This window comes from Amyelois transitella, chromosome 4 (assembly GCF_032362555.1).
Source record: "Amyelois transitella isolate CPQ chromosome 4, ilAmyTran1.1, whole genome shotgun sequence".
Lineage (NCBI taxonomy): Eukaryota > Metazoa > Arthropoda > Insecta > Lepidoptera > Pyralidae > Amyelois > Amyelois transitella.
In genome coordinates this window covers 4,598,732-4,617,705 of record NC_083507.1, presented here as the reverse complement: position 1 = coordinate 4,617,705, position 18,974 = coordinate 4,598,732, and the positions used below count along the sequence as shown (strand labels likewise).

Below are 18,974 nucleotides of genomic sequence, written 5' to 3'. Positions count from 1 at the left end.
AGGGTCAGGTCAAAAGTACTCGAAACCGCCGAGCTTGCATGAAGAGAATTATGAATGTGAATGAAGCGAAGGAAATATGCAGAGATCGTGGCAAGTGGAAAGAGGTAGTCTCTGCCTACCCCTCTGGAAAAGAGGCGTGATTTTATGTATGTATGTATAATCACGTCTATATCCCTTGCGGGGAAGTCAGAGCCAACAGTCTCGAAAAGACCAAAGGCCAGCTTAACGTCTTAACGATAGAATCAAGATTCATATTGTGACAGGTTGCTAGCCCGTCGCCTAAAAGAAGAATCATAAGTTTATAAGCATATCGTCGACTTTTACGACACCCATGGGGAAGAGATGGAGTGGTCCTATTCTTTTATCTATTGGTGCCGGGATTTTTTAATATTTATGCCAGCTTTAGAATGTCATATTATTGGCATTTATTATACTGGCAAAGACTATCTACCAGCGACCAGAAGGGAGACTGGAGCGGCAGCGGATACCCGGGAAAAATATCATTGTCTCCGCACCCAGTATGAAAAGGGAATATTGTGATGTGAAAGAAGATGTAGTTACAGGGATAGAAAAAGGTATGTTAACGTTAAGATGGTTTGGTCGTGTGGAGAGGATGAATGAAAGCAGGTTGACTACGCAAATATAAAAGGAGAGTGTGGAGGGAAAGGCCGGAGTGGGAAGGCCTAGACGAATGTATCTAGATCAAATTAAGGGCGTCATGGCAAAGGGTCAAGAATACCCGAAACCGCCGAGCTTGCATCAAGGGAAGTATGAATGTGGATGAACCGAAGGAAGTATGCAGAGATCGTGGCAAATGGGAAGATGTAGTCTCTACCTACCCCTCCGGGAAAAAGGCGTGATTTTAGTTTAGGAATTAAACTTTATTTTAATTAGGTAGATTTATTATTAGTATATAGTTTAGAAATTGTACTAATCACATTTTGTCAACTTTATTCAATAAAACTGTTTAATTCGACTGTCAAAGAAAATATAAAACGAAATTTAAATTTTACTCAGGAAATGATTTTGGGCGACGACTTGGAGATAGAGATGTCTGATATTTTTAATTTAAGCTCCTTGCTTGTCCCCTTGCCTTGCGCTCCTTGACATTAAGAAAATGTTGACAAAACCAAAATTGGGTAGGTTATGTCACGTCAGTTAAGTACGTGACGTGAGTTCTCCGTGGGTTGGGTTACGTTACATTCATATCTTGTATATGTATGTGGTTACATTGTTTTTGTTATTCCTTGTTTAATACGACGTGAATTATGGAATTAAGTGTTAACATAAAGTATTGATGGCGTTTGCTGCATAAATTAATCTGCGATGAAAGCTGTGCTATTGATAACCACAAACTTCATATCAAGCACTTGTGTCATTGATATATCTTTTATTTTAATTTAACTCATAAGAAACTGTTGAAAATTTTGTCGCTGCGTGGCGTAACGTTTTATTTGAAAACAAAACTATGGACAGTAAATCTTATAATCTGGCTTGGGAACGAATACAGCAAGGGCCGACAAGTCCTTTTATTTTTGAATCCATCATAAACGTAGTCTCAAAACTATCATTGAGTTTTTAATGTAGGTACTTAAGTGGCATATTTATTACAGTGAGATTTTGAGTTCTTTTTTTTTTTAAAATGAGCGCGAACACTTCTGACGCTGAAGAAGAAATTCTACTGTACGCCGCTTTTGATGATAGTATTGACGTGAATCATTTTAGGAGTATACATGTGCTGGGTATAAATGAAAGCAATCCAATTATTCAAATGGATGACACATTTTTCACTGGTAATAACCACATGCCACAACAATCCAATCATCCTTTAAGAAATGTTATTTTTGTTTGGGCAAAAATATTTGCATATTTGGTTCTCATCATGCCAAAGACTGGTAAAAGTTGATTGTCCAAAAATAAAAAAATCCCTAAATAATTAACAAAAACTAAATTTATAAATTTTATAGTCTCTGTATATCATTAACCTGTGGATTAAGGCCCAGAAGCCCTCTACCATAAGCATTATTGCTCTGAAGTTGCAAGTACAACATTGTATCTTAGGCAACTTCATGGTTTTATTATATATAGGTGCATAGGACTTAACTAAGTATTAAAACCTTTTTAATTTAAAGTGTTTTTGTGTTTTAGGGGAATATGAAAATGCATTGGGGACCTATATGTTCTTTGAAGAAGATTTATCTGCACAAAGTGAAGATCCACTGTTAGATAGACTGCCAAAGAAAAACTTGAAATATGTAACCAAAACAAGAAAACTTCTGGAGATGAAACAAGCTTATGTAACAGCAAAAGAAGGTGCACTTGATCAACTTTTATATTCATAGTAACATCCATACTAATATTATAAATAGGAGAGTTTATTTCTGTTTGATTTCATATCAAAACCGCTGAACTATTTGCTATGAAAGTTGGCATATATGTAAATATGATAAATACTTAGTCCTCTAACCTTTTCCACACTATATATATATATATATGTAGTTAGTTGGTGGAGAACAAAGAGGACAAAGAGTATGTATCATACATGCAAAGCTCTAGTAAGGGTGTTCTTAATTATGAATGTGAAAGTAATAAGAATTATTTGTTTGTAACTTCTTCATGCATTATCTTTGAACCAATCTTCTTGAAATTTATCTTGCTAAATAATATAGCTCACATTGAATTTACAAGAACCTGTTTTTGTAGATGGAGCTATTTCGCACAGGTTGACCTGTACTCTCTTGTGACTGGCGCTAAATATGTGCACCCCTAGTTAACTATAGATAACAAAAACTAGCCTTAGAGTAATAATTGATTACTTATTTATTAGATTATCATTTTTATCTGTAATAATATTTACAAATTAATAATGAACACATTAGATTCTGCAGACTATGTTTGCAGAATGAACCTTATGTCTTCTGGTTGTCATTACAGACCAAGATATTCAATGTGACTCTATTGAACATGACAGTGCTGTTGAAGTTGTAAGCTTCAGTAATTTAGAAGCTGCTCAGGAAAAATTTAGAGATGAATTTAAATTAGAGAAAGCTGAAGCTCAACTAAAATTGCCTGATACAGAAACTGAAGTGTTAAAATCATCCTAAAATTTTTACCTAGGTAAGTCAGGTAGGCAATACACACACTTTTTATTATTTTCCTTATCCATTCATTCATTTCATCATTGGCTATAAGGACTTAGTCCTTATAGGTATAAAAAAATTGTAACTGCCGTCTGTAAGTAGTGTTGCCGGTCGATAGTCCGCTATCGATAGTTGAGTAAAATCAATAGTATTTGATAAGACTATCGATATTGTATATGATTTCCGAGGTCAACTATCGATATATCGGCAACGGTATGTGAAAAATATTGTGCCAAAAAATCAATATTAATGATCTATTGCGTGACGAACAAAAGCCTACTGAATGTATCCTTTCAGTATTTTCGAAACTGTTTATTTATTTATTTAAAACTATTGCACAAAATAAAATGTACAAAAGGCGAACCTTATGCCATTGGACATTCTTTACCAGTCTCTTATAAAACATAAAAAATAGTGGGCGAGTAAAAGAGAGTGGGCGAATCGATTAAGTACACTGTTGGCTCTGTTTACCCCGTAAGGGAAAAGACTAGACTAGACGATGTATGCATGTATGGCTAATAAAGATCCCTGTGTCGATTGGCATCATTTCGAAGTACAGACATCGGTCAATTACATTATTAAAATATATATTTATAATATGATGATTAGATTTCACGAACATTTGCCAGCAGCTCTTAAGTGGGGATTGACACTATTTCCTCTGAAACAAGTCAAGCTACATCCGTCACATCACAAGCATTATCTCAATAAAAAAAGTCATTTCCTATACAGCTATTATCATGTCAATTGAATTGTTGTTCTAAATAGATCACGTTATACATATGTGAGTGTTATTTTGGTGAAGGACGAACATTAACAGTACAAAAGTCATTTTGTTTGTGTATATATCCTAACTACAAGTTAAATTACGACAACTTATTTGGATAAGTTGTAACAAATAAAGTTCCATTAAAAACAAACGCAGGGGAACGTTCCATACGTTATTAATGCGTAGATAGATAAAACTCTTTATTGCACCATAAGAGTAAAACATACAAATTTGGACTTATCGCTAATGCAATCTCTTCCAGTCAACATTTGGGTGGAAAGAAACTAAACAGGAGATTGGCGTTGGCGCAGAGCAAGATTAATGTTTAAACATAATACAATTCACACAGAATATATACCCATATACATATAATACATATAAATACACAAAAATACATAATTATGTTAAAACTTAGGATAGAGTAGAAAGATAATAAGGCCAAACGAGACTTTTGAAACTATCAATAGTCTGGGCTTACATCGACAGGGAGAGCATTTCATAAACGGACAGCTTGTACAGTGAAAGAGTGGGATTAAAATTGGTGTAGGATGTCGGTAATCTTAGTCGTAGGGTAACCGTGCTACGCAAACTGCGGTTGACGCCTTGCCTTTAATTACACCGGCAAATGTCCATATCTATAAAGATACAACGTTAGGATAAGTTCATTCACGCCAAATCTACTACATACCTACCTTTAAATTTTAGACATACTTCAGAATAAAGGGAAAAAGATAAAATTTTTAGTTAATATTTGTTTCAGGAAAATGAAAACTACCAAGAAAAAGCAATTTAAAAATATAGAAGAAGTTTTCTTGCAAATTAACCATGATTACGTTAAAATCAATAAAAGAGAATCAAAAAGAAACAACCTTGTCCTACGAACTGTTCTCGCTGAAATATTAAAAATAATGCGAGAGTGTGATCCATTATTTGATAGTATGAAACCGAGACTAGATTATTTAGGCAGCTACTATGACGGATTACGAGTAGGACATCCTACCGAATTTGACATCAACGTTATTTTAAAATTGCCTATCAATTACAGTAATATAAAATTGGATTGCACGAAAACTGAATATGATTACACAAATGTGATATTGCCATCCGAATTCCGGAGGTTATGTAAATCTACAACGACCTCCAAAAAAGGATTTACGAAGACCGAACTCTGGTGTGATAGTACTCATCGATTATCTGTTGTGAAATTTAGATCTTGGATGCAAAGTGTAGTCGATTCAGCATTCAGTAAACTACCTATTTCAAATGGACGACACGTACTAAAAGTAAAAAATATAATCTACGAACTTACTGCGAAAATGTCTGGACCAGCAAATACGATCACTATATATAAAAATACCAATATTATTGATGTTGATTTGGTACCGACGTTCGCATTTGATTTACCAAGTGGGAAAAAATCGAAAACCAAAATAAAATGTTTAAATTCTGCTGTCAATTTTCACCGAGAAGAATTCGAATATAACAGTCGATATTTCATCGTTCCTAAACCAACACGAGACGAATATTTATGGAGATTAACATTTCCATTTCAAGAACGGGCATGCATGAAAAAACAAAACAATTTTAAGAGTGCTTTAAAACTCATTAAACTTTTACGCGATACTCAAAGGTTTCATAAATTGGCAAGTTATTACATAAAATCATTATTTTTATGGGAAGCAAGATCCCAAAATGACGAATTCTGGATGAAGTCTTTGTCAGATTTAGTTATTTATATGCTTAAGAAACTAAGAGATCACTTGGCCTCAAAAGAAATAAAAAATTATTGGTGCTCTGAGAATAACCTGCTTGAAAAACTTAAACATGAAACTTGTATAAATTGGTCTAATAAATTGAGCCATATTATTAACGATATAGATCAAAAGAAATATCACAATCCCTCCATTATATTTAAATATTTTACAGTCAAACCTTTCAATGTAAATTAATAAATGGTCCTATTTATCTAACCCTTTACAACCGGACACATAAAGTTGTGAGTTTATGAAAAAAACTGTACTTAGACTTGTATTATGGTTCTAAAGAATACAGGAAAAATAGAGAAAAAAATCGGAAAAGCCCCATTTCCCGGAAAATGACGTGCACGATCGTGCGCTTCAGATTATAACTGACAAATGCACGATCGTGCAAGTTTTATATTTTTTGTAAATAAAACTCCAATAAGTAACAAAATCAAATATTTTTTTATTAGAAAACACTTAAAAACGCTTTATCTTTAATCAGTCTCAAAAATTTACCAGTCTTCATAATAGGAACAAGCTTTCATAGTTATTTTTAAAAGTTTAACAAAATTAAATGTCTTTTCATGACTTAAAAATTATAAAAATACTCAAAACAAAAAACAACTCTCCATAATTAAAATATAAAATTACTTTTACATTAGGCAGAATGAAAATCTTTGAAACAATTCTGATTACGAGCTATACAAAGATAGGCATTGCATTTGATGCATCGTGTCTTCGTACGACTTTTGCAATTTTCATTTTGACATGCTCTAGGAGACTTAAGGTCATCAAACTGTGGCAAGTGATTATAACCATCATATCTTAAAGATATAGAAGGCTTTATGGCCTTTTTAAACTTTTTTGGCACATTAATCTCCATCGTATCTTCATCAGAGGAACGACGCTGCTTATCAGGGCTATTTAGCAATACCTCCGCTATTTCAAGACGAAAATCTAACAAATCTAACGTTTTATTTCTTGGGTATTTGTTAGCTAAACAATCATTTTTGTAAGCGCGCCAAGAATTAACTAAAGACAAATCTAAAAAATGAATAAGTACCTTCAATGTCCATTTTTTAGTTTTTATAAAAGTTCTATAGTATTCCATTTGCTGGTCCAGGACATCCACCCCGCCCATGTGTTTGTTATAATTCATCACTATTTTAGGGGCTGGTACGTCGATATATTGACGGTTTTTCCTATCCCACCGTTTCACAATATCTGTGGTCGAGGCACCTGTACAGTTGGACGCTAGGGTTACAGTGGTATTGTCCTTCCATTTTACAAGAACTGATGAATCCCGCACCATTTGCTGACTTTCGCCTCGTTGCATAAGTGAGTCCTTTTTAAACTTAAGGCTAGTCCTGTCAGGTATTCGATTATGCATTATAGTCCCAGTGCTGTGGATACCTCGCTTGTTTAACTCCTCTATCAAAGGTATCGTAGTAAAATACCTATCGTGGTACAAGCAACTGCCAACTGGGACACTTCTAGCTAAATGAAGAATGACAGATGGTCCGAGGCCTAGCCTCGTCTCTTCAAACATTGTCTTTGCGCCTTTGTAAATCTCAAAATCCAACATGAGGCCTGAACTAGTCGTCAAAACAAAGTTTTTGAGTCCCACAGGTCGAGGTTTGTTTTTTACCACTTGACGGACGGCACATCTTCCAGTAAATGGTATCATCTGCTCGTCGATAGAGTAGTAACCGGGAGTACGTTCTTGTTTATAACATCCATTTCTTACTTGGTCTATAATTGGCTGCACCTTCCAAAGTACATTAGGTTCTTGACTAGGGGGTTGAATGTCTGTATTAACAACATGCAATGCATTTCTGAGTGCTTGAAAGCGATCTCTGCTCATCTTAGACGTAATTTTTTCTAATGCTATTCCAGCCCGCCAATACATTGTCACCCTTGGATAGGGAATACAACCCATCATGATATGGATTCCAAATAACTTAATTATTTCAGATCGAGATGTTTTTAATTCTCTGCCACTCTTTCGCATGAAATAATTATTTGTACACAAACTTATTAGTTCATAAAACTCGTCATCAAAATATTCTTTGAAATACTCTACAGGAGCTTGAACTGGTCTTACGCTGGGTTTTTCAAAATTGTGTGGCTTATCTTCAAAAGGTGTTTCTTTCCAAAGATCAGGGCGCGAAGTCGATGGTTGGTTTTGTATGGAGAAAGTAGACCTGTTAGTAGAATTCGGTTGAACTGGTTGAATGTTAGCAGTGTTGCGCCTAGTACTGTTCCTGTTTTCTCTAGAGGACGATACAGTAGGAGAATGACTTGATGACGACCTTGTAGATGATCTTTGTGCGAAATTATCAGGGGTTGGTGTATTAATTGTGTGACTTGGCAATTGGCTCACCTGAAGTGGGATATTGTTCGTATTTGCTGAAGAACAGGAGATATCTTCGCCAAATGACACAGCTGACGGCGGTGGTAGACACTGTCCTTGGTCGGGGATGGGCTCAGCATAACTCTGGTCTAATAAGACGTCTCCAGAATCCAGGCCTTCTAATACCAGCCGTTCAATCGCAGTTGGGTCACAATCGTCGTCTGAATCTTCGAATTCGTCAATATCCGAGAGATTACCATCACCCATCGCTGTCAAAACGTTCTCTATATCATTTTCATTTAGAGGCAGGCCTGAAAGAAACATTTATTATGTTATAAATGCAAATAAAAAGCAAAACAAAACAAAATCTGCGAAAATTAAGTTCAGCGCACTCATACCGAAAGCACACGAACGTGCAACATTTTTATTTTAGCAGTATTTCTATTAATTCCCGTGTACATTTTATTAAAAATCTTATTCCATTCGATACTTTAATACCTTTACTACATATAATCATAATAGCACATTCATTTTACCATAAAAAAGTAAATAAAAATAATACTTACGTGAGCCGCCGATTCCGCCAAAAAACCCAGCCATGTTCGACGCCTCACTGCCTGCGACTGAGAGGTCACGAGGTCACGCAATATTTATTATTCGCAGGAATAGATCTTGCACGCTCGATCAGTGTCGTTTGCGTCCACGAAAACGAAATCGCGCGTCGTCCAGAATTTTTCAAAGTATGATGCACGTTTAGTTTGAGTCGGTTGTAAAGGGCTAAGATTAACCTTGGAAGAGATTAACGGACCACTAACAAACAAATTTTGTTTTTCATTAAATTGTTTTAATCAAAACATCGTTGTAATTTCAACCAAAAAAAAAGCTGCCGGCGCTTTACGAAGCCCTGAAACGTCTCGGTTCTTCCTTGAAAGACAAAACAGGAATTTCGCAAACAGACAACCGAATGAAAGCAAATTCAATTGCAACCTTATTGCTCACTACCTGCCAGGACCATAGAATAGCAGATGGCCAGGGCAATTAATCTACCGGAGTGGCATGTGAAAACTTCAATAGTGATAGAAATCTTTCCAATTTTATAAGTGCCGGAGATCAGCAGTAGTCCCGAATTATATATCAGAGAATGCTACAGACTTGAAAGTTATTTCTTTTTTTTAGACAATGGTTTTATTCGGAAATGTAAAACAAGCTGGGGTGAAAATTTCCCGCTCCTGCCTTAATTCCTAGAGTGTTTCATGATCTGCAACAGCCGAACAGGACAGGACAGGACATTCTAATAGCTCCAGATTCGCCCATGGGGTTTGGGACCGTTTCAAATTTGCCCCTACATTTGATAGGGTATGTGCTGGTCCAATGAACTGTCTGAAATAGAGTTGTTAAAAGCCTCATGGAGAAACTCCACCTCGGCTACTTACCGACCAGCATGGATTAGCTGGCTTATATGGCCATCAGATAACAATATAAAAGTTAATTATCCAGAAGCAGAACCAACGGATTAAGCATGCTTCCTTTGTTCCCTGTGTGAAGTTAAAAAATTAGCACCTGTCTTACTCAACAAGTGTGTGGTAGTTACTTTTACTAATACAAATATGAGCTCTATTAGGCTCCCATTAGATCATAACGCATATATTTTTAGGACATTTTGCCAAAAAATCCAGGACTGAAAAAGCTGCTTCCTGGCAAGTTGAAGATCTGTTAGATTTCTTCGAGCATTACAACTTGGACTAGACAAGTTTGTTTGCAGCGTGCCGCCACGCCGGCATTTACAATTACTGGCGTCCGACAGAAGAGTACACGGCTTGACACTTTTAATTAGAGACCAAGAAAACTTACAGGACAAAGACAACGAACTCATATTTTGGTCGAAGTTAAATCCAAAACACCTTTTACAGACAATCTGGATGGTGTATCAAATCTGTGCCATCATCACGGTTCAACATAGTCTATTGGATCAAGCAATTGCGTTATTCAATCATAGCAAGCTGGATAAAGACCTTATTTAATGAGGCAAATGGTTATATCAATTTAGTTTATGTTTCTCTGCAGCTAATTAAATATAATTAGATGACATATTTTGTAGAGTTACCTCTAATTTATGATAAAACAGACTAATTTATGAGAATAAAATAAATAGAAATAATTAAATTTATCTAATTAACCCTTCGTAAGCTTTAGGCCGTATCCGGGCATGTACTAGGAATGCTTTGTTCCGGATCCGTCCAAATGCACTCGTCGTAGTTTTTACACAAATATAATATCTAATAACAAGAAATAAGGTGTTTTATTATTTGAAATGTATTTCTAACGAATGAAGCCGTCATAGACAACTGTCAAATATGAATTTCATCCGTTCATTTAGCTAACCAAGTCATTTCAAATTGTGACTTCGTTGTGTTGCAAAGTGACTGAAGAACGTGTGAGAAAACTCGTCTTTTTTGGCTGTAATTACAAACAGGTATGTAAATGTTTTTATTTCGTTATTATATAGTTACTTTCGAAGCAATTACGTGTAAAAGTTTATAGATTTAGTAAAAAAAGAAGGATTTTAGCTTTTTCAAAAGTAGATGGAGTGTGTTACATATTTCTTTCGTGTTAGTTTATGCATTATATCCAATACCTCTGTAATGGATATAATTGGTTTTAGATAGTAAATTTATTATACTATTGAAATACACTAACTTTTTTACAATAAATACATGGATTTTGTAAATATCTTATATTTTTCAAGACTGAGAATCCGTTACACGCACACATACGCACTATGTCCGCCATCTTACTTGTGTCGTACACTGTCTGTGTATTGTATCGCGACGCTAATATACAGCATGCTTTCAAAAGCCTCTGTGATTTATTCATTGATTGAAACTAAATCTACGAAATTTATTTTATTGGTTTTAGTCAAAATGTCGTTTGGTTTTGATGACATGATGTCATGATAGTTGGGAGATGGTATACAGGATCTACGCTCCGGTAACTCGTATCGCGCTGTGTTTTAGCTCGTTAGTTTTGTCTCCGTGAGCACTTTCTGATGAAGTGACATCGAGGGTCTGATGATGCAGTCGGAAGGTGGTATACAGGATCTACGCTCCGGTAACTCGTATCGCGCTGTGTTTTAGCTCGTCAGTTTTGTCTCAGTGAGCACTTTCTGATGAAGTGACATCGAGGGTCTGATGATGCAGTCGGAAGGTGGTATACAGGATCTATGCTCCGGTAACTCGTATCGCGCTGTGTTTTAGCTCGTTAGTTTTGTCTCCGTGAGCACTTTCTGATGAAGTGACATCGAGGGTCTGATGATGCAGTCGGAAGGTGGTATACAGGATCTACGCTCCGGTAACTCGTATCGCGCTGTGTTTTAGCTCGTCAGTTTTGTCTCAGTGAGCACTTTCTGATGAAGTGACATCGAGGGTCTGATGATGCAGTCGGAAGGTGGTATACAGTATACAGGATCTACGCTCCGGTAACTCGTATCGCGCTGTGTTTTAGCTCGTTAGTTTTGTCTCCGTGAGCACTTTCTGATGAAGTGACATCGAGGGTCTGATGATGCAGTCGGAAGGTGGTATACAGTATACAGGATCTATGCTCCGGTAACTCGTATCGCGCTGTGTTTTAGCTCGTTAGTTTTGTCTCCGTGAGCACTTTCTGATGAAGTGACATCGAGGGTCTGATGATGCAGTCGGAAGGTGGTATACAGGATCTACGCTCCGGTAACTCGTATCGCGCTGTGTTTTAGCTCGTTAGTTTTGTCTCCGTGAGCACTTTCTGATGACATCGATGTCTGGTTTGAATACATGCTAATAATTTTATTTTATTGACAGATTAAAATGGAACCCCAAACCCCAAGTACTTCCAGAAGCATGTTTGTCGGCTTGGAGGTGACTAGAACTCCTCAGGGATCCCTTATTCGGGGCAGAGATGTAGTCTTGGAGACATCTGGATCAGGGAGGATTAGAGTATGTTATTTTCCAGTTTTGTTAACTTTCCCTTTTACTTTAAAAACAAAAACTGATTATTTCGTATATTTTATTACAGCCTTGGCGGCCCCAAAATTTATCTGTGGAAGGCGAAGCCATAGAGATCGTGGATGAGTTGGTCCATGGCGGCGAAAAAGTAGCTGCTGTAAGAATGGTTTTCTTTTTTTTGATAACTTTAGTAGATGTTCAACTTTTTTTTAACTACCAAGATAATAATATGTCGAGATGTATACTAACTTATTGCTCACTTATTGATGTCTATTGTAAGGATTATCGAAACAAAATATTACCTATTATCACAACATGCAATGTTATTTACAAAATAATTATTTTTTAGGTACCAGAGGAACGTACGAAAGGTCAGCCGCGTAATCTTTTTGGCCGAGAACCTGTAAGTTTCATTTTCATAACACTCTTTGAAAGTATAAATTACTTGCATTGAGAAAGGGATTTTTATTTATTGCCGCTCTCATCGTGCACCGGACTATCTGATAGAAATCTAGTCCATCCAGTAACTAAGGTAATGTAACTAAGGGTGTTTGGTTTGTGCTTCAATAACACAATTCTGCTAAAATTGGCAATGCGGTATGAATGTATTGTAACTTCATTGATATAAAGGTGTTTGGTGTATGCTCAATAACGTAATTCAGCGAAATTGGCAATATGGCATGAATATATTGAAAGTTAATTGAATAAAAATGAACAGGAATCTCTATTCCTGTTCATCGTTGGGATACACTAATTATTCCTTTTTATAAAAATATTGTGGTTGGCATCTCTAACAATACCCGCTTTTGTTATGTTTGTGTGTATGCTTGCATGTGGTTTAGGGTTTGGTTTTTTTAATAGGATGAAGACATACTGGATCCTGAGCTGGCTGAAGAATTAGCCATCGACTCTGGAAGTGATGAGGATGCCGAGGAAGAATTGACTCTCGATCAGTTACAGCAGATGTTGGAATCAGATGACGATTTTATTGAAGATGAAGTTAGTGAGGAGCCATTGACTTGGTCATCTGATTTTAACGAATTTAGAGGGGTCAGGGAGGACTTCAACGAAGAAGCTGGTCCTAAAATTGAGGGAACAAGTCCTTTAGGCTTGTTTACTCAAATTTGGGACCAGCCTCTGATGGATTCTATTGTCCACGAAACGAATCATTACGCTTGGGAAACAATAACCGGTTTCTTTGAAACCGGAGACTCCATGCCAAGTAAATCTCGCATGAACGACTGGGTGGAAACTTCGGTTTCCGAACTATATAGGCTTATAGGTGTGATGATATTTATGTCAATATGTGTAAGAAGTAGGTTAGAGGAATATTGGATGACGGGTGTGATGGGTATGCCGGAGTTTCGAAAACTGATGTCAAGGGATCATTACGTAATGCTCTTAAAATTTTTGCACTTTACTGATAACAACAACATACATGTACAGGGGCGTGATAAGAAAATAGCTAAAATAAAACCTATTATAGATTATTTAAATAAAAAATTCCAGTCCATTTACGTGCCTCACAGAGAAGTATCGATAGACGAATCGTTGCTGCTTTGGAAGGGTCATTTAAGCTGGAAACAATGCATTCGTTCCAAAGCAGCTCGATTCGGTATCAAAAGTTATGAACTCTGTGAGGCCGTAACTGGATACGTAGTAAATTTAATTTTGTATGCCGGCAAAGGCACGACAACTGCAGAAACGGTTTACGGGTTTACTACATCCACTGCCAAAATAGTCCTTGAGCTTTTCAAGAACTATTTAGGCAAGGGATATACCCTGTTCATGGACAATTTTTATAATTCTGTTCCTCTGACCCAATTTCTAAAAAAACATAAAACTGACGTAGTCGGTACTCTGAACCGTCGCCGAAAAGACACGCCCGTAGAAATCCAAAATTTGCAGGATAAAAGGATGGCTAGGGGTAGTGTGGTAAGTAGACACTGTGGTGATGTATCCGTCATAGCATGGAAAGATGTGAAGCTTGTCACCACTGTATCTACTTACCACAAAACAGATATGGCTCCAGGGCACAGGGCTGGCCAACCCTGCTCCAAACCAGTCGTGGTCCATGAATATAATAAATACATGGGAGGCGTCGATCTCAAAGATCAAAAGCTAAGCATGTATTTATTAGAAAGAAAGAGGGGAATCAAATGGTATATTAAAGTTTTTAGACGTCTTTTAAATATATCTATTTTAAATGCATATATTATATATTGTGCTAACATTGGCCAGCATAAAAAAATGACTCACCGCCAATTTCGTTTCAAGCTTGCTGAAGAGCTCTGCTTAGAATTCGGACAAAACGTCTCCTCACGTTCGCGCCAGGTCCCCATCCCCACCTGTAGCAGGCTGAACAGGGATTTTAATCATTTCCCTGTTCATAATGAGGTGACCGAGGAGCGAACCAAAAAACAAGATAAATTTAAGAGGGGACGTTGTGTTAGATGCAGGCAAAAATGTAACATCGCGTGCAGTCATTGCACGGTGTATATTTGTGTTGGCCAATGTTGGCTTGAGTATCATACTTTAGAAAATCTATAGTTTGTAAATTACTTCTGTAGTTACATATATATAAAATATATAATTAAATATTATCTATTTATTTATATTAGTTATATATTTATATAAAATGTGTGATGTAGTAGTCAACACACCAGACTGCTACTTCCAGGTCTCGGGTTCGATCCCCAGTCAGGTCAAGTTGGTAAATTATCTTTTTCATATTGACTTCTGATCTTGGGTGTTTATCTATTTATGTATACATTATTTTATTTTTAAATATTAATATTAGGATTATTGTTTAAAAATACTTTTTTCTCTTTGATCCCTTCTTTCTTAGGACTGCACTGGTTTGGTCTACGGGTTATAAGATACATAGAATGAATATACAAATAAAATAAAAAAAAAAAAAATTCAAAGCCCTTCAGGCGAGTAGGCGACCAATACTGTTGAAAAGAGTTTCTTTCGGCGTTTCTTCTCTTGCAGTGGTCGGTTACGAAGCGCTAGTAGTCTTTAGCTTTGAAAGAATTAATAATTTTAAATTTGAGTTTTGAATACATATCTATTTAATTTATCTAAATCGATAATTTTTACATGTAATTTGACGTAAAAAAGTGCCTACAAAGGCCTATTTTCTGAATAAACGTTTGAGTTTGGTTACAGTCGGCTTGAGCTCGATCGAACGCATGCGTGTTTTGAGTCCAAACATGCTTTGTTTAAAATTTAAGTTGACGTCATTTAGAGACACTGCTGCAGTGCAGTTTGGTGCCTATTCTTCTGTTATCCTATTCTTCACTTGCGCTTCTGAATTTGTGTAAACTTTTTTGCATATGAATATTCTGCAGACTGTTTAAATAACACCCTTTTAAAACGTTGTTGTTATCAGTAAAGTGAAATGATGGGAATCTAAAATTTCGATTCCTACGCAAAATTTTTTTGTTTAATTTGAATTCATAATTCATTAAAAATAAGTATTTTTTTTTACAAAACAACCGACTTCAACACTATTCCCTATCTCAAAAATTACTGAACCGATTTTGATGAAAGTATTTTTTTTCAATAAGTCTTTATATATTACATAGTTCTTATCATTATAGATTTATTGAAAAAAAAAACTTATCAAAAACAGTTCAGTAATTATTTTTACAAAATTGTAATTTTATTTTTATTTTTTCATTGGTAAAAATAATTCCTAGTATGTACTATGAATCATTGGTAAAAATAATTACTAGTATGTACTATGAATTGAATAGGTTTAGAGTAGTGGAAACCAATAAACATTGTACATTTTTGTATTCCAATAAAAGAAACATTTTAATCAACATTTTATTTTTATTTTTACAAGACACTCTTTTCCAAATTACTAACGTGCACAACTAAAAACAAACATCCTGTAGATATGCCCAGATCCGACCTAAAGCAGTTAGACAAACATTGACAGTGGACGGATACGGCCATCAGCAGTTAGGCGTTAACCACATGCCGCCATTTTGTCCAGATACGGCCATCAGCAGACAAGCAAGGCAAACAAGTCACGCACACAGACATACATTTTTCTAGTTTTTGGCTATGGTTTTTCGCTCATTTTCTCTAGGCAAGCTATATATGTCTGATATAAAAACGAAACTACAATTTTTCGTGTTTGCCACACTGCCCTTACAGTTGAGCAAAGACAAATGTAAGTGAATGAACGAGCCAATTGAAAAAATGATAGTTTTCTAGGTAAGTTTTCAGTTTTTAGTAGAAATATACTATTTTAAGACATTTAGATACATTTTACTTGTTGTTTTGTGAAGCCAAATACATTATTTACGATTACAATGCCTCAAATAAATCTACATTTCAATATTTTCATGGTAATAGAAGTATAAAGTTTGCGTTGTAGAAGTTGCAAAATGGCGAAATCGTGATTCTTACTGGATTATTTGTGAAGACGATTTTAGAGAATTTTACTTGGGACATAATAACTTTTTGGCACCATTAAATTCCTCAATTATTGGACTTTGTGGAATAGTAAACAAAAACAGAATATATGAAAGATGTAAATTGCAAAATCAGTAAAATATTTACAATGGATAATTTTTCGGTAAGTTTTGAATTCAGTGACCTAAATATAATAAACGCAAGTGTTTTTTCGCATCAAAATTTATTGCATATGATTCTTCATTTATATATCTTTAAAAAAAAATAAATTTTTGGGTAGGTCCCAAATAATTATATACAGATATACAACAAAATCTAAGACACTGCGCGCCCGTCCGCCGCGGCGCTTGAACGCCGCAGACGAGGTGCGCAGTTTGCGTATAGCCGCCGCAGCTGAAGGGTTAAGGCGCTACATTCAGATGACATGTACCTCGATGCGGGCGAGAGGCTCACCCCGCGCGGGGCTCACCCCCGACCAGCTTGCCCCGCTAGATCGCCGCCGCACCGTAGCCGCTGGCGCGTGACCTCACGTAACCCGAATAAAGTTTGCGAATGCAATGGAGTCCGCATCAGAATATTTTATTGTTTTTGATACAATAAAATAATTTTACAAAAAAACATACATATATTAAATTACATTATAAGCAATGATATAGTTGCGGATGTATGCAAAAATTTTGTATAAAATGAATAAGTTTGTAATGGTTTTAAAAAAACTACTCGTAATTACTTATTCGATTTCGTTCAATCAAAGGTAATTTACATAGTAATGTATATCATATATTTTTAGGGTTCCGTAGCCAAATGGCTACGGAACCTATGGTTTTCTATATATGGTTTTCTATCTTGGGTTGTCGTTGATGTCGGCGTCGGAATAATGCCATGACTATCTAAGTCCATAATATCAACTGTCGACTCCACACCATCCGCACTTCTCTGTTCGGACATTGTCAACGACGATATCGGAGACAATTTATTTTTCCTAAAAATTAATAACAATCAAATAATGGGATAATGACTGTGATCGTGCCAAATGAAGAAAGCGAAGAAAAATAAACCCTGCGACGTCTTGCAGCTGAGGAGATACCCTGAATAATACAGTTACCTAGGAGTAAGTACCTATAGAAAAAGACAGAACAATCATCCAGTAAAAAGTACTGTTTCCGTAGGCAAAGACCAGGGCAACAACTAGTGACAGTATAACCGACGGCGGCTGTTGTTTGTTGTTATTTTATCTATCTATCTACCTACTGCCGCCCCGCCACAAGCCGGTATCAAATGAAATATTTTTCACCTTCAGTGTTTGCGGAGAAAATCTCAGTAGGCATCTATATGTCTATCTATTAGTAAGTGTAATTAGTACCCACCATCTTAATTGTCCCATATGGGAAGCTCTTTCAAGGTTTTTTTTTAACATGCTAACATTTAACATGCTATCATGACGTAAAATTATACACCTATTTACACTAAACGAAACAAAAAAACTGTATTAAAAACTAACCTAAACTATCTATAATAGGTATATTTCAGAAAGTACCAAAAAAAAAAAAGTATCAAAATCCACGATCCTAAATACCTACGTAATATCACCCCGTCCGGCGGAAAAGCGACGCGTAAGATTCAGAGATCAACGACACAATTCAATAAGCTGAGCTGACAATTATGTACAGAAATAAATTCAAACAAAATGAATGTGGGAAATTAAATACTTCGCAGAATATTTTTCAACGACGCTCGGAGCGATTGGCACAGGTCCTGCGTCGGAGAATGTGATCCGCGGAGTGAAGGCACGCTTACAAAGGATAGCGCTTTATCCCACCCGGTCGTGTAGGAATGAGACAGAGATAAAGTGTCAACACTCTACTGTCCAGTACTATTGTCGCAACAATTTTAATTCCTGTTTTCATCTATTTAGTTTAATTACGTCTAAACAAAACATCCAATCGAAATTTCATCTTCCAGAAGTTATTATTTTTTAATGATCTTCAATTTGGTACAAAATTCAAATTTTAAATCCTTATAGTTTGAGATAAATAATCGAAATCTAGACTTGTGTTCCTGAATTTTTTTGATCGAGGATTTTTGTTCCAATCGTGTTTTCATCTTCCACAAATATAATTGAATATATTTACTTTCATATCCAAAAATATTGAAACGATGCAAGTTATATTTTATGAGAAAAAACCAAGTGAAAATGACCCAAAATCTATGATGTATCGCCTTAACTTATTTATTGTACATACATACAGATTTTTATTGTACTCTATAAGAAACAAAAGGTTTTAAGAAAATCAAAACTGCTTAATAATGTTCAAATAAAAATCTAAAAATAAACAATTGGTTTTCTCTTTTTCCAGTCACTTGTTAGCTACGCACACTACGCCGGCAATGTGGTTCAATCATAGGCACAGACAAAGATATTATCCTTAATTTAAATATAGATTCCTGCTGTAGTATAAATAATTGCAGTTATTAACGATAATATCGCTAGTTGCAATAGTCAGCAGCAATATTATCGATAACATTAATAATGCTTTTGATAATTGTTGTGTGTCAATAGTA

At 35.7% G+C, this 18,974-nt stretch overlaps 4 protein-coding genes and 1 long non-coding RNA gene across 6 annotated transcripts; 3 read left to right on the top strand and 2 right to left on the bottom strand.

Annotated features, from left to right (window-relative positions):
• Positions 1 to 1,177: 1,177 nt before the first annotated feature.
• Positions 1,178 to 3,117, top strand: LOC106129451 (general transcription factor 3C polypeptide 6-like). The gene is made up of 3 exons (XM_013328015.2): positions 1,178 to 1,793; positions 2,149 to 2,313; positions 2,935 to 3,117. Exons 1-3 carry the CDS (start codon positions 1,643 to 1,645, stop codon positions 3,102 to 3,104), a joined length of 486 nt encoding a protein of 161 aa, XP_013183469.2. The 5' UTR covers positions 1,178 to 1,642; the 3' UTR covers positions 3,105 to 3,117.
• Positions 2,995 to 5,874, top strand: LOC106129450 (cyclic GMP-AMP synthase-like receptor). The gene is made up of 2 exons (XM_013328014.2): positions 2,995 to 3,126; positions 4,670 to 5,874. The coding sequence occupies exon 2, from the start codon at positions 4,674 to 4,676 to the stop codon at positions 5,856 to 5,858; it is 1,185 nt and encodes a 394-aa protein (XP_013183468.2). The 5' UTR covers positions 2,995 to 3,126; positions 4,670 to 4,673; the 3' UTR covers positions 5,859 to 5,874.
• A 337-nt stretch (positions 5,875 to 6,211) lies between these two features.
• On the bottom strand, positions 6,212 to 8,740 carry LOC132903961 (piggyBac transposable element-derived protein 3-like). Of its 2 annotated transcripts, XM_060953713.1 has the most exons (3): positions 8,571 to 8,740; positions 8,035 to 8,315; positions 7,749 to 7,855 (listed from the first exon to the last, which is right to left on the bottom strand). In XM_060953713.1, exons 1-3 carry the CDS (start codon positions 8,602 to 8,604, stop codon positions 7,811 to 7,813), a joined length of 360 nt encoding a protein of 119 aa, XP_060809696.1. In that variant the 5' UTR covers positions 8,605 to 8,740; the 3' UTR covers positions 7,749 to 7,810. The 2 variants fall into 2 exon arrangements, with proteins under 2 accessions (XP_060809689.1, XP_060809696.1); XM_060953706.1 differs by having other exon boundaries at positions 6,212 to 8,315.
• A 47-nt stretch (positions 8,741 to 8,787) lies between these two features.
• On the top strand, positions 8,788 to 14,974 carry LOC132903962 (piggyBac transposable element-derived protein 4-like). Its single transcript, XM_060953719.1, has 4 exons — positions 8,788 to 10,477; positions 11,838 to 11,972; positions 12,052 to 12,138; positions 12,331 to 14,974. Exon 4 carries the CDS (start codon positions 12,945 to 12,947, stop codon positions 14,529 to 14,531), a length of 1,587 nt encoding a protein of 528 aa, XP_060809702.1. The 5' UTR covers positions 8,788 to 10,477; positions 11,838 to 11,972; positions 12,052 to 12,138; positions 12,331 to 12,944; the 3' UTR covers positions 14,532 to 14,974.
• A 2,255-nt stretch (positions 14,975 to 17,229) lies between these two features.
• Positions 17,230 to 18,627, bottom strand: LOC132903965 (uncharacterized). Its single transcript, XR_009657541.1, has 2 exons — positions 17,571 to 18,627; positions 17,230 to 17,531 (listed from the first exon to the last, which is right to left on the bottom strand). It is a non-coding gene; the product is annotated as an uncharacterized LOC132903965 (long non-coding RNA).
• Between the last annotated feature and the right edge of the window lie 347 nt (positions 18,628 to 18,974).

Bases quoted from the DNA above. Each gene is read 5' to 3' on its own strand.
- LOC106129451 (XM_013328015.2), top strand. From the start codon at position 1,643: ATGAGCGCGAACACTTCTGACGCTGAAGAAGAAATTCTACTGTACGCC. The intron at 1,794-2,148 runs GTAATAACCACA...TTTGTGTTTTAG, and splicing joins GGATGACACATTTTTCACTG to GGGAATATGAAAATGCATTG. The intron at 2,314-2,934 runs GTGCACTTGATC...TTGTCATTACAG, and splicing joins TTATGTAACAGCAAAAGAAG to ACCAAGATATTCAATGTGAC.
- LOC132903962 (XM_060953719.1), top strand. From the start codon at position 12,945: ATGTTGGAATCAGATGACGATTTTATTGAAGATGAAGTTAGTGAGGAG.
- LOC132903961 (XM_060953706.1), bottom strand. From the start codon at position 8,604: ATGGCTGGGTTTTTTGGCGGAATCGGCGGCTCAC. The intron at 8,316-8,570 runs GTAAGTATTATT...TGTTTCTTTCAG, and splicing joins TGGCGGAATCGGCGGCTCAC to GCCTGCCTCTAAATGAAAAT.
- LOC106129450 (XM_013328014.2), top strand. From the start codon at position 4,674: ATGAAAACTACCAAGAAAAAGCAATTTAAAAATATAGAAGAAGTTTTC.